The sequence below is a fragment of the Rhamphochromis sp. 'chilingali' genome, assembly GCF_963969265.1.
Source record: "Rhamphochromis sp. 'chilingali' genome assembly, chromosome: 12".
Lineage (NCBI taxonomy): Eukaryota > Metazoa > Chordata > Actinopteri > Cichliformes > Cichlidae > Rhamphochromis > Rhamphochromis sp. 'chilingali'.
Window position 1 is genome coordinate 24,139,309 of NC_137939.1, and position 26,959 is coordinate 24,166,267.

At 41.5% G+C, this 26,959-nt stretch overlaps 1 protein-coding gene across 5 annotated transcripts in view; it reads left to right on the forward strand.

Moving 5' to 3' along the window:
- The first annotated feature begins 1,990 nt into the window (after positions 1-1,990).
- Positions 1,991-26,959, forward strand: part of LOC308407671 (protein bicaudal D homolog 2-like) — a 39,806-nt gene continuing 14,837 nt past the window's right edge. For 3 of the 5 annotated variants that reach the window (XR_013973709.1, XM_080899463.1, XM_080899466.1), the window contains exons 1-3: positions 1,992-2,526; positions 18,291-18,503; positions 26,118-26,270. Coding sequence is in view for 4 of the 5 variants with exons in the window: in XM_080899463.1 (XP_080755589.1) it covers positions 2,287-2,526; positions 18,291-18,503; positions 26,118-26,270 (606 nt within the window). In the remaining variant the exon portion in view is untranslated. Of the gene's footprint in view, positions 2,527-18,290; positions 18,504-26,117; positions 26,271-26,959 lie in introns of all 5 variants that reach the window. The other 2 variants (XM_080899464.1, XM_080899465.1) reach the window with 1 other exon arrangement.

Here is a 26,959-nt window from a genome sequence, read left to right on the forward strand (position 1 = left end):
TACAATAAGCTTACAAATCTGGTTTATAGGTGAAGAAGAATACTGGGGATGGAAGAAACAGTCACAGTAAAAATGAAATAACTTACCATAAAATCCTCCATTACATGCAGTTTTCTTGTATTCACATAGTTTTTTGAGAAAACATAGATAATGTATTTATGTACAGTGCCTCTGTGTATTTAAGGTGATAACTAACATTAATACATTCACATAAAGAGACGTTATTATGCTTTTCCTTATTTTCCATCATATATACAATCATGTGGGGAAAAAAAAGGTTGTTGCAGAACTCTGTGCAGTTCTGTGAAAAACCAAGACTACCGCACAATTAAATAACTTGTGGGTCACCTTCAGCAGCAATAACATCAACTAAACATTTTATACATGACCTTATCACCTTATCACCATATCATCTCACATCTTTGCAAAGGAATTTTGACCTACTCTTCTTAATAACATTGCTTTGGTTCATGGAGGTGCAGGTATTCATTTATGAGCAGCTCTGTTGAGGTGCTGCCACAACATTTTAATCATGTTGAGGTCTGCACTTTGACTGGGTCATTGCAACACATTGATTTTTTAAAATGTTTTCCGCCCTTGTGTTGTAGATTTGCTTCTGTGCTCGTACATTGTCCTGTAGCACGACCCGCTTTCAGATAAGCTTTAGCTGTCAAACACATGGCCTCACATTTGACAGCATAGTCAATGACTGCAAGGTGTCTGGGTCCCGTGGCTGAAAAACAAGACCAAATCATCACCACTCCACTACTGTGCTGACAGTTAGTATGAGGTATTTCTGCTGGTATGGTGTGTTTGGTTTTCAGCAAATGTGGGGCTGGGCATCAAGATCTCTTCTTTCTGAAAGGAGGACTTCTTTCAGAAGTCTTCTGGCTTTCTCTGAAGCATCTGTGCAAACCTAAGCAATGCTGCCATGTTAGAGAGCAAAAACCTTTTCCTGGTAACACTTCCAAAAATGCCATACATCCTGTCTTTTTCCAGTTGCATTTTCATGAACTTTAACTATACTAACTTCTGAGGGTTTTTTCTGCTCTTAAGTCTGTATCAGGTCATAGGAGTTAAACCCTCCTACTGTACAAAGCCTTTTGTTTTATGCAAATTTGCTCTAGGGATGCACTTTGCTCAGTGGCAATAGATATTTTTCACGGACAGACAAAACAAAGATCAAACTGTCAAACATCAATGGAAAAAGTTACATTTATGAAGCAAGTAGTAAAATAGCTAGTTTTGTTTTAGTGTACATGGCACGTTCTTTGTATGGAAGAGAATAATTTCTTTCCAGAATTCTAAGAAAAAAAAATTCTGGAAAAGAAAAAAAAAGGGATGTGCCCACTTTTTCCTCTTCCGTAGCTTTGCCAAAAGAGTCAGCATCCTATACCGTTTATTCGAATACTCAGTTTTTCCTACAGATGGCAGCAGATATACATGTGTCCGCCGCTACAGGTCAGCAGTTAGCCCGCCTGTTCGTTGTATTTCTATGACAACAAACGGTTTGGATGAAGATTTCCGTGCTCCACATAAGCAAACTAAAAGGCATTATGGGAAACGAGTTCTTTTGTGGGATTGCCAGGCCAGTTTGCTGGCTTCACCTTCTACAAGTACTAGATTTCCCGACAGGCAGTAGGAGCGGGTGGGCGTTTTCCCAGCTGATAGCGTAGGTGCATCTCATTAAACCAAACGGACCATTCAGCTGTTTTGAACAAGCGTGACAAACTAGCGGAAGAGAAGAAATATGATCTTCAAAATAAAGCACAAAAACGCGCATATTATGTGACAGCATCAATCATTTTCTATATGTTTTATACACTCTAAAAATATGTCTGTCCTTTCTTCTTTTTTTATTACGCACACAAGGCAAAACAAATCAGCTATCACACATGGTAGGGAAGTTATTTTTCTTCGCCAGTGCTTTATTTTGAAAGTAAGAACCGGATTTGCATACACTTTCTCTCGCCTTTGCAATTGGTATTCCTGCTCCCCGCACTGTCGCTCCGACAAGCCGGGAGAACGGAGAAGAAAACACAGGAGCGCAACGATGGAGCGTCTGTAAGCAGTAACAGCGGACTCCGCTGACGAAGATAACTGAACGGAGTCATCTACATGACCAAAGAAACAAGACCGGCAACAAGAAACGCAAACGTAACAATCATGCAATTTAAATACAGAAGAATTTGAGCAACCGCTCCTTCTTCAAGGTTACACCGCTTGAAGACGCCCTGACATCATCCTGTCGCAGATCAGCTTGGTTGATCTTCACCGGTGGCGATCATGTCCGTGGAAGAGCAGGGATACCCCGACGCTGTGCTGTTGATGGAGGCCGGCCCGGAGTGGTTGCGAGCCGAGATCGGGCGTCTCTCCCGGGAGCTGAGTGAGACCACGAATGAGAAGATCCAGGCGGCAGAATACGGGCTGGCGGTACTGGAAGAGAAGCAGCAGCTCAAGCAGCAGTACGAAGACCTGGAGATTGAGTACGAGGCCGTCCGACAGGAGCTCGATCAGCTAAAAGAGGTAGGCAGTGTATTAAAACAAATGAAATAAAATCACAGAATATGTAAAGATTAGAATGTCATCCAGGATTAATAGGCCCCTAACATAAACTCTAAAACTATAAAAAATTCTATTCAAGAGTACATATTAAGAGCACATTGTCATTTTCATTGGATGTGCAAACTCGCCACTATAATATTCAATATAGGGGCTTACGGTGATTTAATGTGTCATTAGGCCAGGCATCTGCCTCTTCCTACAAGGTCAAAACTGTAAGCAGAGGAAGGGATGCTTTCTGTTCCCCACCCCCTCCATACACAGCACAGGGTATTCCCCATTTGACTGCCACTTTTATTTATTTATGCTGCAGCTCTTAGGCCCCTTCTTCAAGACATTCATGTCTGGCTCAAAGCTAGAATAAGTCCAGTGTGTTTCCACATACGTTTATCTAATCAGTGCTTATCACGAGCAGATTTCCCAAGTGTACAATTAAGATTTTTAGTTCAGCAATACTTGTTGAGTTGTGTTAAGTACCAGACATAAAAGCAGTGCATTGTTTTAGAAATAACACTGAGATCCACAGATTGCTTGTTAAAGTTTTCTGTGTAGTCAGGCGAGTCCTGCAAACAAGAATATCTTGTTAAGCAGGGAAAAGGCGGGAGTACATTTGAATTTTGAACCTTCCCGCTTAACAGAGGGATGAACAAATTTCAGAGGAAGCCAGATGAGTTGTGACCCTTTGGGGGAATGGAAAGAATGTTGAGTGCAATGGTTCAAGCTGGTCTTGAGAGTCAGATAAAGGGTGTGACTGTTTTTCTGAACAGTGGTCCTACTTATTCCCTAACGTCATATCACAGCGTGTCCATTTTTCTTCGCTGGAGTAGCAGTTTGTCACTGCGTTGTGATTTTAGATGGAGAGAAGTATGACTTCAGAGCAGTTTGGCGCAAAAGTCCCTCCAGCTGCTGTGTACCTCTCATTCTTCTTTCTCTGCCCACTCATGGTAAAAAAAAAAAAGTTTCCGGCACTGAGGCGGGCTTATTCATAGTTGCTCACATCCTCCTTTAATATGGATTCTTCTTGTGTCCCCCTCCACTAAGCAAAACAACTAAAATGTGTGAGAGTGTCCTTCGTGATAAACCCTTTAGTGCCTTGCCAGATCTCTGCTCATTGCTTCCTTTGCATTTGGAGACACATGCAGAGATGTTTTCCAGCTCTCTGCTTCTCCCTCTTGTTTCTGCCTGTCTTCCTGTGGCCCACTCTCTTGTGGTTGTTAAAATAGAGAGGAGGAGGTCTTTGGGCTGTCTCAGCAACTGCTGCTTGGATTTTCCCATGCATTTTTTTTTTTTTCTTGCCAAGAGAGGATCACTTTGTCAGAATGGACTGACAGCTAAAAGCGCTGAATAGAAGAAAATGGATTAAAAGAGTAGCCATGGCAACAAACTAGAAGTGATTTAAAAATAAGTAGAAACATTTTTCTTACTTTTTTCTGCTATGCCTGTTGGAAAGAAAGGCATCGGTTGGGCTTGTACATTATCGTTGGTCTTCTTTCTCTTTCAAAATGGAGCACAAACATTCATCTATATGGGCAGTAAATGAGATGCGATGAAAACTGCCACAGTGTCGAGTTATGCTGGTTGCAGATCGCTGATCAGATGTTAACCTTTGAAAGATGATACCCAACTCCCAACCTAGTGTCTGGATATGAAGGGCAGAAGAGATGCTATCACAGGAGAAATACAAGCCCATTCTACACTAGGTAGTGGGTAACAAGCACAAGATATGGGGTAAAATGAAAAGCTTATGTCAGTCTCCACTTTAAGGACAACGTTATAATTCAGGATATTGTCTTGTAGGAAAAATATCATATGATTCAGTTGCTTTTGTCGCTCTCGTTGATAGAACTTTCTTTTAGGTCAGACGGACCAGTGTGGTTTTCCAACAACCGGGACCAAAGCACACATCTTTGGTCAGGTATAAATGCCACGTTCTCTTTGGTGCACAGCTGCTATTTGCACTAAAGGCGGCGATGTTTGGATTGTTAGTCTCTTTTCTCCGACTCGGATTGTCTGGCATATTTAGACGGTTGCTTAACACAGGATTCTGTTCAGTTACCCCAAACCTCCTTTTGCTTGTTGGCAAGCACAACCTGAATACAAAAGAAAACAATTGAGATTTATTCTTAGCAACTGAAATGCCTTCATAACACTGCGTTGCCTTCTCAAGGACAAAAAAATGCAGTGAGAAATCATCATGAGTGTAGGCAAATTTCCCCTGTCACACAGCCAGTCCTGAACCCCTCAACAGCACACACACACACACACACACACACACACACACACACACACATTCCTCTTGAGGCAGGAAGATGGAGGAATCCCGTGCACTGCTGTTGCTTAGTAACTGCCCAGCTCTTTGCCTTAATTTGCCTTAACAGCCGTGCCGATTCCTCAGCAGGTTCTGCTTTTTGCGTACGTTTGTGGATGACTGCTGAGAGATAAGCTTGGAGCTAGCTAGAATAGTACACAGGACAAGGACTAGAAGCCGGCATGCATTGGTTAATTTTATTAATACAATCTTCCTGATGTTTTCTGCATCATTTCTATGTTTATTGGCGAGTATATCATGTGTACACCTGGGACTCTTAGCTCATCTGCTTTCCTGTTTTCTCACTGCACTCCAGCTACAAAATGATCCTGCCTGATGCAGTGATTCATCTTCTGGTGCATTATAATGAATGTGAGTCAGTTGGCCCAATGCCCTGTGCTGCCTCTGGGAGACCTTGACTATCATATTGCTCAGACTTTATCTTTTTCATACATTTCTTTTTGGTTAAGCTACTTTTCTTCTAATTTTTTTTGGGGGGGGACACAGTATGTTGTATCTAAACCAGTCAACAGCTGATTTGTATCTAACAAGCAGCCTGGCTACTAATAAAGATATGAGTGTGGACTTTGACCAAGTTATCACTTATTGCACAGGTTCAGTCACAAGGTGAAGTAGTTAATGATAGTATACCAACTGGAGCAGTGTAAAAGCACAAGATGACTGACTCTACTGTTGTTCATATACTTATTTTAAGCTACTCACAGATTACATCATATGTCACACCTCCAGTCTGAGTAATGTACAGCTTCCTTTGTACAGTTTGTGAATGTGTGGAGAACTAGAGAGGTTTTGTATGCCCTTCTGGCTTTTTTGCACTTTATAAATGTATATACATTTTCAGGTGTAAAACTGATCTGCTTGCAGTTTTAATGTGTTTTTCAGCTCAAAAATACTGAACCCACCCTTATATGCTCCGAGGCCCCTTGCATGGAAAAATTTTAATAGTATGAAGGTCAAATTTTTCATGGAGTCACTAAATACACTAAAGTTATTGTACAAAAAAAGGGGGAAAACAGCTGATTGTGAGGGTGAACAGATCAGTTTGATCTCATTTCGTCATTCAATTGCACAGACGCCCTGTTCCTATCCTCCTAGTATACCAGCAGCATTGGAATTCAACCACACAATCAGAAAACTGAATTTTGTCAAGGTCGGTCGAACCCGGGTTCTCTGTGCTCGGCTGTTTGCTCTTTTGTGTGTTTCAGCTCACTGGGGTTAACTGGTCTTGAGTTTCACAGATGAAGAGAGACGGTTAAATGGCAGCAGGACACAGCGTATGACAAAGGAGCGATAGAGAGAGGCGTCCCATTGTAGTTACATTTGAAAGGATCGGTCAGTTTTGTCCCTTTTGAAATGGCAAAACCACTAAAGAATATATACCAATGTTCCTAGACAAAGCTATGTGGTGTGACTCTAAGCCCCGTGTTGTTAAATGGGTTGGATACGGATTGGACGTCAGTAGAAAATACGAGGTGGACACAGATCCATCTGGTGCCTTGTATGAAGAGTCGTAAATAAAGTCGCTCTCATTTGTAGTGCCAATGCAGGCTATGTTTCATCACCAGCTGCTTGTCTCTCACTTTTAGAATCTTTCTTTTTTTCTCTTCACACATTTCCTCCAACCATTCCTTTTGTTTCTCACTCTCTAAGCTTGAATATTTTCAATGGGCTTTCAATCTGTGTTATTTTGGACCTAATATGTGGCCTTTCAGTACTGTTTGGGGGTTTCTGATCTGCCCTTTTAGCCATAATTTCTTTTGCCCAATGGCAAGACTGCAGTTAAGGGGTAATCTTTTCTAAATGGCACTAAATAAAGTCCCAAATCCCCTTCCCTCTGGGCATAAGAGGATGAATCCCAGCCGCTATGCGCAGGGCTTACGGCAGTCTGGGAGTCTGCCAGGACCAACAAAACTCAGCAGCTTCCACTGTCGGGCACAGGTAGGTGCTTTTTGGGTTAATGCTTCGCAGAGGCTGTCAGGTCTTCTTGGGGAGCTGCCCTGTTCTCCTTTGTGTAGTTCATCAGCTGCGTCTGGTCCATAAGCCTACTCTAATGGCTGCCAAGCTGAGCAGTCTGTCCTCTGGGTGCCGTCGAGCCTGGCAATCTGTTCCCTGAGTCTCAGTTTTTCTAAAGGAGTGCAAAGTATTGTAACCACCACCTACACAATAAATTTACAAAGGAATTTCCACTATATCTTTTATGTTTCAAGACAAGAAAGGCCCACTAATGTATACTAATGTTACTTTCTGCTTTGCAGGAAGATAGCCATATTATATCGCCAATATAATAAAAGAATAATTTCCCCTAGTTTTAGATAAAATGATCCTCTAATCACGAATGATTTTAAAAGCTTTTGGCCCTAACTCTTCTGAACAAAATACAATCAGCTGCCGTCCACAGTTCGCACACAGGCCACATTTACAGCAGCAGTGGATGGCTGTTCTCGGCCTCAGTGAGTAAACTGTTTAGAATGTTTTTGGCCTGGACGTTTAAAGAAAGGTCTGTTTGTGCTGTGTGCTTAAATGCAGCAAATTGAGGATTTCAAAAGCCCTGATCAGGCAAGGGCTGATGTAGAAAACATGCGTATGTGTTAGCAGTTTCTTGACTGTTTACACGGCTGAAGTTCCTCACTTTGACTTTCTGTTTTTTTGGCTACAGTAAACATGTTGAAGTTATAAAGTAATCTAAAATAGAATAAATAGTTTAACCTGAGAATAGTTTAAAACAGTAAAGTTAACATTTCTCTATATTTGCCATACTTAAACCTTAATATGCAATTCATCATAATCATAATCATAGTCATGCTTATGATGAAACTAAAAGTATATATTTTCAAATGTGGATTTTTGGAGAGCTCTTCTGTGCATTCAAACAAGTCAGAAGTGCATATAGAGAAGCTGTATGGCAACCCGGCACAGTCATGATTCTGCCAGTGTAATCCAATTACTGGAGACTAGGGCCAGATCAGGCAGGAGCCCAGGCTAAATGCAGAAGATGAGGTCATTGTGACTGTATGCATCTGACAATACAACATAGTTCACTCAGGCAAAAGGTCTCCAGTTTTCCGTCTCCTGAACTACATACTGACTTTAAACAATTCCAATTGTCAACAAAGAGCACTGTGTGCATACACGTGACTAAGCTAGATGTCTGTGTGTATGTGCACAAGAAACACAATAGATGCTTATTCCTTCACTCCTACATGCCTTCTTGTCTGTGCTCTATAGCTTCATTGTGTCTCTCGGATCGCATTTACATTTTCAGCAGCTAAATAAAAGAAAACCACCCCAGTTAGCAGTTACTGCACTCGTTTGTTTGGTTTTCATAAATATGGTTTTAAGGATAACGTTTCCTGTCAGTAAAACCTTGCTGTTTAAACTGTTAAAATTCAAGACAGAGTCCTTCTGAAAGATATATTAGTTAGCTTTAGAGCTATCAATTGTTGAACATGCTTTTAAAGGTATGACTAATGTCATATTTATTTATACCGAGGTTATGCTGTTTTATATAAACAGATGAATCAGAATGTGGGTAGTGCAAAGATTTGATTTTATATTACAAACCTTGCCTGTGTCATTCCTATAAACGGGCCCATAGATTGACTCGTGGATCAGATTGCCCTCAAATCTTATCTACTCTGTTAAAGGTTCCAGTCGACACGATTGGCACCCTCATATGAAACACGTTAACGCTTTCCAAAGCTTGTTTATGGCTTTGTGTTTTGATAATAAATCTTGGGTGCAGGTTTGCTGTAAATCATAAGGCACAAGCGAAGCTTTCCTTTATCCAATCTCTTCTTCCTTCTATTGAAATGAAGTCATAACTCACCCCCGTGCCCCCCCAGCTCCACATCCTGTTTACTTGCGAGGAGTCTTTTTATAGTGGATAGGAAGCATATGAAATATGGCTGTCCATCAGAGCGGATACCTCTTAGTGTATGAGAGGAAGTGGACAATTCAGGTCACTTCTGCCACACCTGTCTGACAAGAAAAAAAATTAAAATGTTAAAGAATTGTTTTATTTGCTTTTTGTCTTCTTTATCAAGAGAAATATGCCTGTACTGGTGTGTTAACATCAGCGCTCATTATGGAGCATTTCCTCTCAGCAGGATCAGGGTATTACCACAGCAACATAGAGAGGAATTGAAATTTAATAGCCTTTTGAGTTGGCGATCTTTATTTGCTTCTGTAGATCAAAAGCGGTGTTTTTTAACAGTAATTTACAATTCCACTCGTACTGGAAGTATTTAACTTTTATCGGGCCAAGGCCAAATTTTCACATTTACAGCAGCAATTATAACCTCATTCAAATACAGCAAACAAGATGAGATTTGAAATCGCTGATGTCCTTTTAAGGACTCCTTAACAAAAAAGATGTTGACATAAAGGTGGTTGTGCACACTTCTTGCTTAGTAACCTGAATGAAGAGCAGGAGCAAACTTGGAATAGCTACAAGTAGACGGGGGGGCTTTATACCCCAATCTCACTCCAAGATATTCACCTTCTTGCATACACATCTGTAGGGTATGCCCCACCCATATCCTCCCGCTTAAGAGGAGTTTGTTTACAGCTCCTTGTCTGCAGATTGTCCCAGGACACACTATTTTGAAGCAGCCGAAGACGAGATCAGGGATGAGATCTAGACAGATAGAGATCTTTGTTTGCATGAGTACTGTCACGCCTCTCTGGTTCCTCAGAAATTCTGCATTGTCTGCTCATCTCAGTTATTCCCTGACTGGCAGCGTAGTGCTTCCTATCTCACTTAAATTAAGTAAACCAGAGGGCAGATTGTGAAAAGCATCTTTGCTTTTTATTAGGCCATCTATTCAAACATTAGCAAACCCAATTTCAAAGGGTCGTCCCTTCACCCTGGGCGTCCTTTTAACTTTAGCACCAGGAAACAGCAGCATGTCTGCATTCTCCCCACACGCCATAATCACTTCCGTCAACTTCCTCCCTTCCTTCATTCCCCCAGTAGTAAATAGGCTAGTGGGTCTGGTCCTCCTGTTCCAGTGTGCCATACCCAAGTCTCCTGGTGCCCACACTTTGAAACCCTCAGGCGTAGTTGGCCAGGGGAGGGAGTGGATAGAAGAAGGGAGGGGAAATAAGAAGACGGAGCTGTGTAGTGGGGCAGGGGGCTGGCTGTACGATAATGACAACATTAGAGCTTGGGTTTGGAGAGATGAAAGAGAGGAGGGTTTTTAATTGGATATGTGCCAGTCTCTCAGCAGTCCTGCAGTCTTGAGAAATGGGGATTGAAGACATGAGAGGGAAATGCACGGGCTTCCTGAGGGAACAGTTCACTCTTTTAGTTGGAATAGGAGTTTCTCTATCAGCTAGCTTAATGAGTTAAAAGCGCTGGGACTAATTGGCTGTTATTTTTGTATAAAACATGGTTTATTGCAGTATCTTATGATAGAATTGTAGGCTCTTTTTTTTCCAGCATTTGTTCAACGTTCAGGGGCTTTGTCTTATCTGGTTTTCAGTTTTATTTGAATTCTCTTTGTCAGAGAGGTTTAAGTGTTGAAGAACTAAGGTTTGCTGTGTATGGGGGGAAAATAAAAGAAGGCATTCTTGTCACTGTAAAAAAACAAGGCATTGTATGTAATCTAGTCTTCATTTGCTCACAGATATGATCTTTTATATGCTCAGTGTTAGCATACTGAGACGCACTTTATTCTTTTCAAACTGATATGACCTCAAAAAGAAGACTTTACGCTCTCACTCAAGGTTTGGCCTCACTGGTAGAGAGAATCCGTGCACTCACAATCATTTAAAGGATTTAATTACTGCAACTGGGGAAGGGAGGTCATTAGTTTCTGTCTGGCCAGGAGCAGGGCCAGAATCCCCCAAGAGACAGTCCTCTGGGTTTGGGATGGCCAGTGGAGAGATATGAGAAGGTGAGATAGGACAACACATTGAAGAGAGAAGGAGATAATTTTATCCTTTTTCATGAATAGAGTGGTGGTGACAGAGTTGATTAGGAATGATTAATCATTGTATGCAAAGGACAATGTTAGAGGCGTCTTAGAATGAGAATATGTGGAAAAGGGCAAATCAAGTTTCTGCAGTCCTTCCCCCATTATGTCAATACTTCAACCTGATTGATTAGACATGTCTCAGCACTAATGTAGCCTAGGATGATGCAAGTAAATGCATTAGGGTTTCATATAGCATTACTTTAATAAATGGTTATTGGTAATGGTAAAGTTTTTTCGACAGCAAATGCACAAACGAGTAGATTCGACATTTTCTTCACCCTCCCCCTTGTTTCTCTAAGCCTGACCTTGGATCCTTGCAGACAGCATGCTCAGATTCGGGTGTCTGAGTTCACAAATTCATGCGTATATCTGTGTTTGTGTGCGTGGCCTCAGCTGCAGCCCCAGCTGCTCCCCTTGTCCCTGAACATTGGTATCAAGAGGCTGTTCATTTTTGGAAATCATATGTGAGGTTCCACAGGGACCAATGTCTCAGAGCCCCCAAAAGAAGACTCGGACTGATTGAGTGTTCATTGCTTACTGTTGATGAAGACTTGGAATTGAGTCATTTGTCATCTGTGACAGTACCTTACTGGAAGAGAAGGATATAAATGCGCTTCATTTATTTATGCTCACAAATGCTGCTGCCTGTAAGAAACTAGCATCCATAAAGCTTTTTTTTTTTTTTTTTTTTTTTTTTTTTTTTTTTTTTAGTACTGTCAGAAATATCATTATCGCAAATTTAGCACACATCTGTAGGGTTGATTCGAATCAACATCAGACCAGGATGTTCTTTGCGCAGACAAAACTGGAGAGGCATGCGTGTCGACTGTTGCCAGAGAAAGAGGGAGGAGAGCAAGCTGTGCCGGGCTGAGCTCTAAAACAGCCATCTGTGTCAGTGGCACCCCTCGCGTTGCCTTTACTGACCTGCCTCTCACTCTGTCACTGTAATTGGCATAGTAACCATAACAACAGCTCTCCCCTCTGGGGTGTGGGCACGTGGACGAGGGAGATCTCATCAAGAATGAGTATCGGGGAGTAAAGGGAACCAGCAGGCACAGATAATGTTGGCTTTGCATTGCAAATGATCAGTGCTGTGAATGCTGAGAGCTGGTGCTCGTATAGGGCATTGCAGTGATATGAACAGGGATAAAAAAAACAAAAATCCAGAATCCAGCTCAGGCGCTAATATGGTGGTGCAGTGTATCTATAAGAGCCTATTGAGTCTCTGCTCTCCCTTGAGGCTTTTTCTTTATCTTCCAGTCTGCAGTAGATTTAGTTGGTAGACAATAGAGCCAACATACAATGCCTTCTTGTTTTTAATTGACTGCTAAGAATAAATGGTAAAGACAAAAGCAGAGTTTAAATCTTGCACTTAACACATCGTATCACACAAGACGGAGCAGAAAATTTTTCATTGTGGAGTACAAAACAAAACTAGTGACCTACACGTTAGACATTTCAGGAAAGATCCAACTCCATTTCTCTAAATGACCGCCATGAAAATTCTCATTTCTCATCAGTTAGTACCTGTTTGTATTATGTGTACTCTTTTTTTAGTATACTGACTGAGAGCTAAAGTAAGCTGCACTTTGATGGAGGTTCTTTAGCTTGCTGCCGAGGGCATAATGACTATTTTTACTCTCTAATAACACAGGAACCAGGCAGTAACACCTATAGTGTTGAGCCTTCAGGCTAACACAGACAGCGTAATGGCAACGCAAACCTGGTTTTGCTCTTTTTTTGCAGGTGTTTCACTTCATAAAGAAGGTATTTTATGGGAAGTCCAGTCTTCGTAGACGTTTGAGGAATATAAATTAACGTGTTTGAAGATGAAGACTGACTTCACACAGAATCTCTAATTCTTCCTTCGGATTGGTAGCCAATGTGAAGGCAGAATAAAACATGAAATGTAGTTTTCCCCAGCCGGATATGATGAAAGCTCTAACAAGCAATTAGTCATTATAACATAAAATAAGCTGGTAGAATTTCTGTAGCTACTTAGTATAACTAAGCCCCTGCTGCCCAGTTATGCTATTCTGATATTTCTTTATCAATGAGGATGACTTGATCAGTCAGCTGTGTAAAGGGCCTCATGAGTCTGATTAGTACATTTCTCTTACACAGAGGCCTGTGTGTTTGTGCTTTAATTGCATGTGTCTACCTACTCCCAGTGGCTCCATCCCCTTTGGCGTTCTCTTTTTCCCCCCTCTCTCTCCTACCCTGCAACACAATAGATCCACAATCTGGCACAGCTTTGTGGTTGCTTTTAAGAGGTGCACGCCCTTCTAGTCCCATGACGGTAGAACATGCTGCTTCTCTTCTTGAGGCGAAATCATTTCACTTTTCATGACAATTTGCATTTCATCAAGTCACATGCAGGTGTGTTTCTTTGACCTCTGCTGTCTGATGATCTCTCTGGAATTTTCCTTTCCCATTAGCATACAGTGCATTGCCTCTGTCCTTTGAAAACATGAGCCGTCTGCCGTTTCGGTAGATTTCCTATAAGGCCTGGAGCGTTCGCCTGTTCAACCTCTATCTCAGTTGGGAGAACATGCTTCAACATGGCTTGAGTATCAGGTGGTGCGTTATGGCTGGCTGCAAGGAGCACTGGCAAAATTGGAAATGAGATGCGTGCGTATGTGTGTTGAGGCTGTGAAATTGTCCAGACCTGTGTGTGAATAATAGCCCAACAGCTCTGTGCTATGCAGCAAATCAATGTGGCTCTGTGCCAGGCAACAGCAAATATCTCTGCCTCCCTCGTTTGCGTTTCTCTCACTGTTTTTTTTTCCCCTCCTCCTGCTCCTTCTGCTTGGCACTTTTAATGCTTTGCATACATATAACTGTTCAACATGAAAATGCCAACTACATATTCAAGACCCCCTGTTACATTATTGCTTATTTGGTTGTAGAAAATTGGTTTTTTCAACGTTCAAATTTACAGAGAGAGAGCTGATTTTGGGGGGAAGAACTGTCAGGATAGCAGGAAGGAGATTAACTCTTCCCACTGCAAGAAAGTAGTGCAGAGTTAATCATAACCTCCGTGGATTTTTGTCAAAAGATGAAAGTGAATTTGTCTTTTCATTTCCCTCCGACTCCCACTGAAGAGTAAAGTCTGAAGTAAATAATTAGCTACTCTGTCATTCATTATAGCAGCTGTCACTGGTTTTGGTGTTATGTTCACTGATTAGCAAAAATGTACTCTGTAAATTTAGTGAATGCTTACAAAAAAACAAAAGCATGCACTACTGCCTGACATGATTTGCATTGCTTTCAGTACCTTACTGTACATGCGGTTGCAGAAATAACACAGAGCTATTATGTCCCACACAAATAGGTGAAATGTAGAGTAGTGTATCGGCCTGCTAGGTCACGCAAACAGTACGTGTTGCAGAGACACTTTGTTTCGCCAGTGGGTCTCTTGACTTTAACACAATGCTCCATCGCATGAACGGCTGAGAGCCGACAGCTAAATATAGAATCTCCACACACCTTGAAGCTATCTATCTTTTTCGAGTCTCTCGCTGTGCAGTGGCCTGTGAATGGAGATGGAGAGACGGACAGGAAGGTGGGGGGGGAGCATGCCTGTTTGTCGTTATAAACTGCAACTCCACGTGAGCTGTGATTCACGAGGCCAGAGAATCCATTTGGTGTATTTTTTTTTTCTTCTCCTGCCTCTCCTCTCTTCCTCTGCATTCGCTTGCAATGACAATGCTAACAGTGACTAGCCTTCAGTGTTGCTGAAACACTGCTTTGGTATCTAGGGTCAACTCCAGCACAGAATGAGTAACTAAACTGATCCAGATGACACAGTGTGATATTGTTTAATGTTTTCCACTGGCCCCCAAAGCCCCAAAATACAGCTAAAGAAACAAGAAGTCTCATTGTCTGGAGCTGCTTTGTTGTGCCTAATCGGGCACAATTTAGCAAGATTTTGAGATTGTTCATCAACGGCTAGAAAATACTATTGTTAAATGTTTTCTGAAACTTCAGTTAGAGCAAAGGTTGAGTTGGATTTCTCATTCGGTTAAATGCAATTGCACAATGGAAGGTGTTTCATTGTGGCTGGAAAATAAAATGAGCTGTTTGAGTCTTCTTAGTTTTATCCCATCTCTATTTTGTCTGCCTTTCTTCCTGCAGTGGGCTTTGCTTTCCCAGAATGCAAGACCCCAGGAGGCTAAAGTAAAACCTTAACAATGAGATGTTTTGAGCTGGACCAGAGATACAAGTGTCAAACCCAAATCCGTCCTTGGTTTTCTAATTGGGTTTTGTTACTAAGTCTTCAAAAAGACTTCCTGCCCTTGCAAATCCATCCCTGTGCTTTGGAGCCTATTGTTCTTAATCTCCTTTCCAGAGGGTCTCCAGTAACTGTATCTTTGTAGATCACGTTGTTCTTACTTGATGCCACAGAAACTGTTTTCTTCGCCAGTGGGAAGGGAACTGAAAATAGAATTTTAGATGTGTACTTCTGCTCCACAGGGCCTCTGAGACCGGCTGTATCGATCTGTTTGTTACCTGATGGAGACCCAAAGCCCATCTCCCTTGTGCTCTTGACTCACTGGATTAGAGAAGCCCATGCAGCGGGATTCTGGCTGAGAAAACCAGAATGAACTATGTAACCTATATTCTTCCTTTACCACATAAGGCGTTGAAGATTACTAAGTAGCTGTCATGTTCAGAAGCAAGTGTTTAGCGAATCCTGAGCAGAGATCAAAAAGCAGAGAGGTGTGATTTGATCTTTGAGTCTTGATTTGTCTCAGCTTCTAATCATTGTCACTAAAGGCTGCATCCTTGGTCAGATTGGAGGACAAGGCAGTGATCTCGCCATGTTCAAACATGTTTAAACAGCCTTTGTTAAACCTAAGACTTTTTTATCAGAGGACAATCTGCCATAGCAACATTTGTTTTGGAGAAAGATAAGTTTGCAGATGACTGTTTTAGTTTAACCCATAAATGCAAACATCTCAGAGAAACCAGTAATTTGATATAAGCTTTGTCTAAGACTAGAAACATGGCAGCTTGCTTCCTTCTTCAGTAGTCTGCCTTCTTCATGTGCCCACGCATCTGTCTTCATTAATCTTATGACTTGGGTTGTTAGATCCTGTTAGGGTGAGAGAAATGTAAGAGGAAGTAATCAGACAACACTGTCATCTGAGGGGGGAAAAACCAAAAATCAGATGTGACTGGACTAATTTTGTCAGTTCCTCAATCACATGAAGCTTTATCATCAACAGTGATCATGCACTATGATGTACTAAGATCTCTAAAAGCCAGCCTAGGGTATGACCAGCCCATAATGTATGCTGTCATCTGGGTTTTGTGGTGGGATAAATCTTTTGAATTATTAGCTCTTCCTTTAGCTGTAGTCATCTGTGAGGAAATCCAGTCCACACAGCTCACTAATAAAGACCTGTCTTTGATTAGCTTTTAAGAGATTAATAATCCACATTCGCATGTCCAGTGTTAATAAAACTGCAACATATGGCAAGCTAAAGATGAATTATAAACTGGGTGGGCAGCTCACTGTGAGATAATAGGCTTGGTCACGTGCAGCCCCAATTTGCCCTCCTTTAAAGTAGCCTAAACCCACACTTGGGGAGCGGAGATTAAAGGCCTTGGGTCACTGGGTTTTTGACTAGGGGCTCTGCGTGTTTGAAGGGCAGGCCTCGTAGATTAGATTGATTGGAGTCTTATTCAATAAAACCTATGCATCAAGATTATAATGATGGGATTCTCCTGATTACTGATTGGGTTAATCCTGTCTTTTCTAATAACTTTCTAATAAAATACAGCCTCCTGCTGATTGATGATTTGATTTGGAGAAAGGTGGCAGATGGGGGAGTTATGCAGACACGTATTTAAGTGATACTTTTATCTAGAGCTGCAAATAAAAGGCGAACAACTATGAACACTGGTTATATGTGGTTCAGTCAGAGTAGTATTTTTCTTGTTCTCACAGTGCATTTTCTGTTCAGAGCACTTCTAGGCTAAATGCAAATAGTCAGTCAATGTGTGGGTTATGTTTTTTCCCTACTAACTCATCTTGCTGAAGGACCAATGAGCTTACACTATGGCGACCGTAATCTGTCCCTGCACAGTTCACAGGAATTGCGGCGACTCCTACAATATCGGTGGGATTGTAGTGAAATGTAGGGAAAATTAGGATATTTACATTTGTTAGCCAGTAACAGAGATGCTTCTAAATGAAACACTGTCAATTATTTCTTGCCAAGTTGTGCTTCAGTCATCATCTTTCCTGAAATGTAAAAGCTATGCTAGCTAAACTGCTAAAGCAATGATGTCATGCTCCACTGTAACCCATTAAACTAGTTTTTCAGTCACATATACCTCTTAAATCCTGGAAGTAGGTCAGTTTGACTAATACAAATTTCCTGATTTGCCTCTATCTAAAGGAATTACTAGGATTAATACGATACACAGTCACACAGAGAAAATCCTGCAGCAGCTAGTCACGTGCAGTATAGGCAGTCAGAGAGAGGAGAGAGTGCGCTGCAGCTGCAAACAAGGTCAGATTCAGTGCCTCAGGTGATTTCAGATTACCGCCTACACTCGAGCTGTGAGGCAAGATGAGAATCAGAATGCCCATCCGATCACCAGCGGGTACAGGATTGAAAATGAAATCTGTAATCATGAGGTGATTATTTTGAGAAGTGAAAGTGTAGCCTAACCTAGATTCAGCTGCAGTAAAGGTCGCCGTGTCACTATGTGTTTGTGGCTTCTGCCTTGGAGGTTATAGCAAATTAGGGACAATATAGCACTTATATTAATGAAGCAGTCTGTTTCATATTGCACAAACTGCTATTCACAACCTTTAAGCAGACTGCCTCTGATAGAATGTAGAGGCTTTAGCTCGTAAGTTCTCCATAGTTGTTTAATCTTCATAAGTTCATCCCTTTCATGCAGTCTGCAAAATCAAATAATATCTGTTGACCTTTCTTTACTCTGTTATGATCTCCTAAGGTATTAAGAGCATTAGAATACAGGATCTCGTGATCACCCAGACACTAGTGCATTTGCTCTACTTTTCCTGTTTGGTTTTTCCATCTGTGGAGTCACTGCAGAGTACATGCAGGCCAATATCCTGCAGCTAACAGAGGAGAGAGGGGGAGGAAATGGGGGGAAGACAGGATCACGCAGCCCAGATGGAGCCTGACTGATTATCTCTACAGAGCAACTGCAGTATTTTTGGGGAGGTTTTTGAGCCTCAGCTAAACCACAGTAGAAGAGATCATTGTCGCTCTGGAGAGGTTGAATCACAAATAAACTTATGTCAGTCACAAACCTGATAGATGAAAATGAAAATGGCAAGTGATGCTTCATACACAAATCTCTAAATATTCTTAACAACCCCATGACACTATAGTTTAAACCAGCAACTCTCTCCTCTTTCACTGTATCTCCAGGCCTTTGGACAAGCCTACTCCAACCACAGGAAGGTGGCGGCAGATGGAGAGAGCCGAGAAGAGTCTCTGATCCAGGAGTCGGCCTGTAAGGAAGCCTACTATGAGCAGAGAGTCCTGGAACTGCAGAACGAGCTCCGGCAGACACGCAACATCCTCACCAACACCCAGTCTGAGAACGAACGCCTTAATGCCATCAGTCAAGATTTGAGAGAGGTAAAGGGAGAACCAAAATCCCACCACTGTTCTGTTTCTATTTTCTAAATAATTTTGAAATTGATTTGTTGTTTGATCAGATGTCCCTAATCGTCACTTCAGTATTGCAGTAACTTGCAGAAACAGTATTGCTCTAACCTGCTTTTTAGAACAGCTATTTAGAACATTGAGGGTGTCTGTTGATCATTTATCACCTGATGCATTTTATCTTTCTGCAAAAGCTGCAGAAAACAAACAGATATTCTTATTTATCCCTATCCTGGTATTATTTTTCTCCAGAGTAATCATTGTGCTTTTCATTTTTGCATTAGTTTCAGTTGGTTGTTGAGACTTGTGATGTACACCTACAGTACCTTTATTTGATTGACATTGCTGTCCAATCCTCTGTTATGCAGGGTGTAATTGCAGAGTCTGCTTTTTGACATGCCAAGACAAGATTAAACGTTCTCTAATGACTAGAAACATTAGAGAACTAGAAACACCTTGCCTTTAAGCCAAAAGGATTTTGTAACACAGCATAGTTATTTGGACTGCTGCCTTAACTCATTAGAAACATCACTCGTTATAAAAACCCCACCTTAGACAAGCCCTTTTCTGATAACCAGAAGCACAAGGAAGTTGTTTCTCAAAACTGAGCACACCCTTTGGACATTCCTGTACTTTATCATACATATAATTATGGAAACCTTTGTATGTGTCCCAATTTGGACAATGTCTCCCACTTTTACTGTTTCAATTTACATATACTCACTGCTAATTTGCCCTCATTAGAAGAGACAATTGCACAGCACATAGTGTATGTAGCTCATGTTATTTGCCAATGGTCATGTATGTCCAATGTTGTGTGACTCAGTTGGTGAGGAGGTTAAAATTACAAGAGTGGACTATATATTTAAATCATGCTGCGCTTTAGGGAAGGACTTTTGACACAAAGACGGGAGACATAAAAGTAAAAAAACAGTAACAGAGGCTGGCAGGAAGGCAGGGGGAAGCTTTCACCATTCGAGCTCCTCGCTCCCTTGACGGGCAAATCAAGGCAGGAATACTAAAGAGGGAATCTTAAGTCACAAGTTGTTTGAAGAGTTTGGCTTCGTGTCAAAGAAAGAAGCGGAGTAATGCTAATGCTAATTGCATGCTGATTTGAAAGGGGAATTTATTTGCACTCACAGCTCTAGGTTGGGTGCTTCACATGTCAGAGAGCACTTTCTGCACACTCTAATTTATTCGGAGTGCATTGGTTCCAAAAATACTTTTCATTTTGAAAGTTAAAAGATCAGTGTTAGCTCTATCGCTGGTTCTATCCCACTCACCCAAATGACACCTTGGGATAGGATTCAGGAGGTGGATCGATAGATGTATGAAAGATTAGTGTTGCTATACCCGTTCCATACATATATCTCCACTCCAGCGCTGTTCAACACTCAACAATAGGCCTATATTCTGCAGTGTGATATTAAGGGTGTCTGGTTTTGTTTCTGTCTGTTCTGATAGCTAATGGCACCTAATCTTGTTGTGTTTGTGCACAGCAGATTTAGCTGAGTCTGCTGTTTTGCAGGTCAAGTTGGTAATTGGGAGGGTGAAGGACTCCCCTCCTGAGTCCCAAGACTTTGGTAGACATCTGCTTGACACAGATGTCAGCAGTGTTTCTTCCTCAGATTAGTGAAAGACTTAAAAATGGCATGTCCCGCACAACGACTTAAGTTCCAGAAAGCTCTAAATTCCACTATAATTAGGTCAGCTGCTGCTCAGCTCTGCATCTACACTGGTATAATTCGAACGTTATTGAAGACAGATGTGCCCCACTAGAAATGTTTTTGTAACAGAGGAGGAGTTCCCCTTTATAAAACCTTGCACCAGCTTCCATTCATTCATCAGTTTCCAGCTTAAACATAATTACTGATAACATGCCTCTTAAATCTTTAGTTGAATCTTTGAGAGAAAAGCAAATACAGCCTTTGCTGCATGTCGCATGTACAGCTGTAACTGGTGTTGCACTGGTGGTCTCCTTGGCCTTTCTGCAGGTGCCATTCCCTTTATAAACACTCTGTTGCATAGCAATGGGCCCCGGACAGTTCTAATTGGTTGGATAAAAGGGTCTAGAGTATAAATCACACCATGTATGGGAGATAATGATGCCCTTCCAACTGTACGTTGGTGGGTGCTAGGAGTGTGTCTGGCAGACAAATAGAGGCAGCCTGGGCACTGAGGCTGGCATTGTGAGTGGACTGACATGACTGAAAGAGGCCTTTGTCTCTTGGATTTCAAATTAGCCCCAAAGCGTAGGCTGGGAGAGGAGGAGGAGAGCCCTTGGAGATGATAAGAATGGTATGAGAGAAAGACAAGGGGGCCTAAAATCCGTTAGAGAACGAGAGACGCTTAATGGGACTAAATCCAAGGAAAATTGAGGACTGTCCTGCTTTTCCCAGACTGCATGGCTAATCAAATTGAGAAAGGAGTGTGACTGAATGACTCAATTTTTCTTTCTTTTTTTCATGGAATGCAGCTGACAGTTGGGTTGTAGGCCTTTGTGTTTGTTTTAAAGTGAAGTTTATGTATTTTCTTTTATTTTTTTAGTCCTGCAATTCTACAAGGTTCCTCTGAAGAGCTGTTTTATTTGGAGTGGAATTAAGATCACTTAAAGAATTACAAAATGCATGAGAATCACAATTTCAACTATAAGAAAAGCATCACAGTACATGAATGTGGAAGCATCACTCATTATAAATGGATTTTGCCTCTCTGTAGAACAGTTCATTTATAGCCATTTTAGTTGCTGGTTTTCAGCCCGTTTACATGCCACACATTTAAGCCTACCAGGCACTCTTCCGTGCCAAAGACTCAAATGTTAGCCCAAAGCACTGATAAGACACATTTCAGTGCTACACTGCAGTCTACAGGATTATATCCACACAAAGAGCCAGTACCATTGTGGGGAGGCGCACTCTAATAGGCATGACTTCATTAAATTCAATCTCGTGTCATGAGAGGAATGTGCCTCCGACGATGCCTCACAGAATGGGAACCTCCGTTGCATGCCTTTCAGGAAATTATCAAGCAAAGATGAAGAAAAAAGGGTGAAAATGTTACCAGTGTAATTCACTCTATTCGCTCTTTTGTCTTGTAGAGTGTTTCCAGCACAGCATAATTGTGCTTTCAGTGATTGCTTATAGTACACAGTTTCTTTTGCATGAGTCAGGATGTTGTGTTGACACACTTGCTTGTGCTTTCACTTCAGGTCTATTGTTGTCCTTTGATATAGTAGTGATCTACATCCTAGTCAAACCCTCCAGATATTATGTGGGTTAATTAGAGAAACAACATTATCACTTTAGCTAGCTGCTTCTCTTCTAGACTCAGGCTTTCTGAGGGAACATCTGATGCATCTGGGTACTTTCACATTTTGTTGGTAAGTAAGATTACGACAAAAAATGGCAGATAAATTTGCCTGAATCTTTTTGTCAAGTTATGGCATAAAGCTTTGAACATGCATTCTTCGTTTAAGGTTTAATTCCAAGCACCAATCAGGGTTTTCATGGTAGATTAATGGATGTTAATAAATCAACAACAAACCCATTGGCCTACACGTTCACTTAAACTAATGGGTGTAAACACATTTGTTCACTCTTCTGCACTCTCATCCAAATGACCTCAAAAACACTAATTCACTGTACACCCTGTGGGCTTTTCCACAGTGTCGCATTGTGCTAAGTACCACCAGCCACTCATTCACCAGGTTCCATTCACATTTTAGCTTTTCACAGTCTGAGTGAAAAGTGTGACCTTGGCTGTGTTTTTGCTCCCTAGTGGAGTCTGGGTAAGATGAAGAGAATGACAATTGGTTGCAGCAGGAAGGAGGATAAAAGCAGTTTTACTTTCACCCACATTCTTGGTGTCGACAGCAGTAGGATGCCCTTAGGCTTTATTTTTCCTTTGCTGTGTTTGAAGTTATACTGGGGGGGTTGAGTTCATCTGTGATTTATTCTTCGTCTCTTCTTAAGAGATGGCTTTGGCTGCAAGTTTAGTTAGACTAAACATGAGCTGACGTGACCTTGAGTTACTTTAGAGACTGCAGGGCATTTAAAGTTTTTATTATTTTCTTTTTATAATCACTGAACTTGTCCGATCTTGGTTTTATCTGATAGAAAGATATGATAGGGCTAAAGTTTATCACACTGCCTCTTACAGCATTCTGGGATGCAAGAGCAGAGGTGAGGGTTGGAAAATGAAAGCAGCAGTTTTAGTGCAAAATGCAGATCAGTGGTGTCAGAAAAAGAAGCTGAGAAAGGGGGTAAAAAAAATAAAATATTATTAAGCTGATGTGCACTTTGCTTCAGGTCATCTGGGAGCTTCTCTGCACTTTGTGTATGTTTGTGGGGGAAAAAATGAATATGTGCAAAGTGAGGATATAGAGTGAAATTGAGGTCAGTGGAGTGAGTGTGTTAAGAGAAGGAGCAGAAAGAGGATAAAAATATATTCATAGTAGGCCTGCTTGTGCTGTAATATAAATAATACAGCTCTGTGACATCTGGGAGTCTAGGCAACGCTTTCAGGGAAGCAAACCCCGGGTAAGAGACTAGTAAAAATGGATTTTGTTTTTCAGAAATGCAAGCTGGATTCTCTGGTGTTATTAAGAACACAGCAGGGCCTTTAACAAAGCATTAAAACATTCCTAATCTACACTTGTGTTAATCTGGAAACTTTGCGTCTGTGGCTTACTGGCTGATGGAACCATTTCTCATATAAATAGAGGTTAGAGTGGCTAAAACACATTTGGAAATTGCTCCGAGCTCTGGGAGATTTAAGTGGGCTCAGCCTTTCTATGCTGTCAAAAGCAGTTTACTGGTGACAAGAAAGCTCGAGATTTGAAATGGAGAGAGTTTAGACTGTCTAGCTGGAAGATGCTCTACGTCTCTGTGTCTCTCTCTCTCGCTCCTGACTGTATGACCTTGAATGTTCACAACTCTGCTGTGTGTAGTCTGTGCACATGCACACACTACCCCATCTCTGTTTTAAATATCTAATATATCGTGCCTTTGCTATAATGATGCAGCGTGGCTGAACAACCTGGTGTTTTTGCTGCCACCCACTTTGCATAAAGTGGCACATTTGTCTCTGTGTGTGTGTGTGTTTGGGGGGGCGTACGCGGCTGTTGTTTAAGGCAGCTGTCCAGACGTCACCTGTAGTGACAACAGTTACAAACCACACTTAAGCCTGTGATCGCGGCGCCTTGTCACCGCTCTCCTTTGGCGGCACCACAAATTGCCTTCACAATGTCGCACCTCACAGCCACACACACCCACATTATTGTGAATTATCAAAAACATCCCCCGGGGAGCCTCATTTCTCTCTCCCAGTTAAATGTTATTTGTTCTTTGTAGCAGGAACACATGTGGCCACCACAGCCTTTACTTACATTTTCTGTCACACAGCCAGGCTGTTGCCCTGTTCTCAGTCTTTGGGGGGCTCAGTGTAGCAGAGGATGTAGAAGCAAAGTGAAAGGTTAAGACCCTGCCATGCATTTAAATCAGAATGGAGTGGGATCTTAATCAGGTTCAGCGGCAGCTTGTATTCATTTGGACCAAACAGCACTGACCCTCCAGCTGAGGCACATAACCCTGACAAGAAAGTGACCTGAAAGCCAGCTGACACAGCTCGTCTGAGCCTTAATGAAACACTCGAATCTTTTAATCTAATATTATTTTGAATTTCTCCAAAGCTCTTTTTATTTTTGCTTTAATTTAGCTCTCGTTCAGAAGTCAGAACCACTCTGCAGAAGCTTAGTGGTAGGACAGAGCTCATGCATTATTTAGCAATGCACCGACATCAGGGCTTTTGCACAGCAAACACCCACACTCATTAGACATGCCCAAAACCCTGTTGAATTTTAATGCACCTTCGAACGTCAGCTTTAGCCCAGGTCTGCAAAAAGTGATTAATTATTACAGAGACAGAGGACAGGGTGTGTGTACTCATCATCATTGGGGATTTAGTAACTTCTTTGTTATTTTTTTTTTAGTAAGCAAGTAAATTCTATTTCCAAAAAGAGTCACAAGAAATAGTCTCCTGAGACATAATATTGAGATAGGTTTTTTTTTTTTTTTTTTTTTTTTTAGAAGGATGAATTATTGTTTACTTTTAAAACCGTTTCATTATGTAATAAAGATATTGTACTCAGTTATGAGTGATGTGTGACTCCTGTAGGTCATTTCTCTCTGAAGGTTTCTGTGCATATTGGACTAAAAGGTGTTATTACCTCACTCTGCTTCCATTACAAATCTCACTGATGTGAATTCAGTTTTGACATGATGCCGATATGAGAAATTCTGCAAATAGAAAACCTCCCAGGAGTGACTCCTTTTATCCTGAAAGGATCTGAGAGCAAGGATTGTGATTTGGACACATGACGACTGCATGAGAGGAAGGGGCCACCTGGCTAGGGATTGGGAGGCTAATTGTCCCTCTGTTGTTAGGTTATCGCTGCCAAGGGAAGGACACGCATTACATATATACCAGCACGCAAACACACATGCAAATCCAAAACGTAGAGGCTGCTATTCTTGTCTTTCTGAGAAACAAATGTAAATATACGCAGATTCTTCTCCTGTTCAGGTGTGTGTGGATTGAACCTTTGCCACCCAGTACTTGCATACATGCTCACTTAGTTGAAAAGGCACAGCGCCCAACAGCTGTTAGCGAGTGTCCACTTACTTCACCTGAGAACTGTGATGTTTCTCACCTAAGTCCAGGTTACTTGTGCTTTGGAATGAATCAGCAGCAATAATAAAAAAGCATTAGACAAGCTAGTAAGGACATGGGTGGCTCAGCAGGGCTGACCGGATCCTTATGGCTTTTAGTTTGTTGGCGTGGGGGAAGGACATGCCGTTTACCTCTCTAACCCTTTATATAATTAATGGTGCCTTTTCTACACAGAAAGAGGGCTCAAACTGCATTTGGAAAACATCATGCTATCATGCAATAATTGCTAAGCAATCACACTATTGACATAATGACTCTTTGCATGTTTATTCTTTTTTCTTTTGTACCAGCATTTTGCTTTACTGGGACACAACTTAGCATATATCAGTATATCAGACAATTTTGCAATGAAATGTAGATAACCATTGCCATTTCTTGTTCTGGAAATGGTCCTTCTGTAGTTCCGTACAGGGAATCAACCCTAATGAGACTCCTCTTTAGAAAATTAGACCACTACAGAGCTTTCTATCCACTGAAAGGCTGTCACCAGGAGAGATAAGTAGGCTTCAGTCTCTTTGGTGCCATCAGAACTGGCAGGCAAGCACACTTGTGGCCCGCTGCCCAGATAGACACCTGGCACCTCCCTCTCGAACACAAAGAGACGCGCGCGCACACACACACACACACACACACACACACACACACACACACACACACACACACACACACACACACACACTTAGTTTGACCAGATGGGCGCTCTTAAAGTGTTAAAGAGCCCACGTGACACAAAAGGTTAAACTAAAGCAACAATATCCAGTCACTTGGCATCTCTCACACTTGGCCCAAGAAGATTGAAATAGTGGTCATTGACAGCTCTTCTTCTTCTCTCTCTGCCTATCTCCTCTGGCTTTACAGAGCAGCCAGATGGTGGAGCTCCAGAGGAATCAGCTGCGCGATGACATCAAGGAGTACAAGTTCAGGGAGTCTCGTCTGCTGCAGGATTACACCGAACTGGAGGAAGAGAACATCTCACTGCAGAAGCAGGTCTCCATGCTCAAGCAAAGTCAGGTGAGAAGAGAGCAACACTGCAGCTGTTCATGTCACAAGCCTGAATCATTTAAATTGTGTTACAGGTGGAATTATATTAGCAAAATGAAAAGGGATGGGTATGAGAGCAAAAATAAACTAAATGTGCCTTCACTGCTATCATGAAGCTCACTCTTTGGCATATTTAAATGAACTAAAAATATTTTTCCATTATATTGCAGATGCTTTAAAAGATTAGCCTTAATTACACTGGTGGCTTCAGGCATACCACCTACTTTGTCAACATACATTAACTGTATGCTGGATTTTAGTAGCCCTCTTACATACAAGCTCAAAAACTTTGCGCTTTAACATTCAGATTTAAGTGTGATATTAAAATCATCCTCAGCTTCTTCTTGTTTTCCCATAATGTCTTGCTGTGGGAGCATTTGAAAGACTCAGCAGCTATATCAGAGAGTCTATCATGGTACAAAACACTTCCTGGGTTTATTCAAATGCCATGAAAGCTAAAAAAAATCCTCTTTTTACATAAAGCGCAGCTATATTTACAGCATGGATATTTCCACTTGATGATGCTGTTTATGCCTGAGCTCTTGATCCTCTTCTTAACCCCTTGGATAGTGTTATATATTCATTAGACATGGCATGAATTATACAGATATTACTGCTGTTTAGGGAATGAAAAGGATTCCCAAATCAAATTCCCTTTA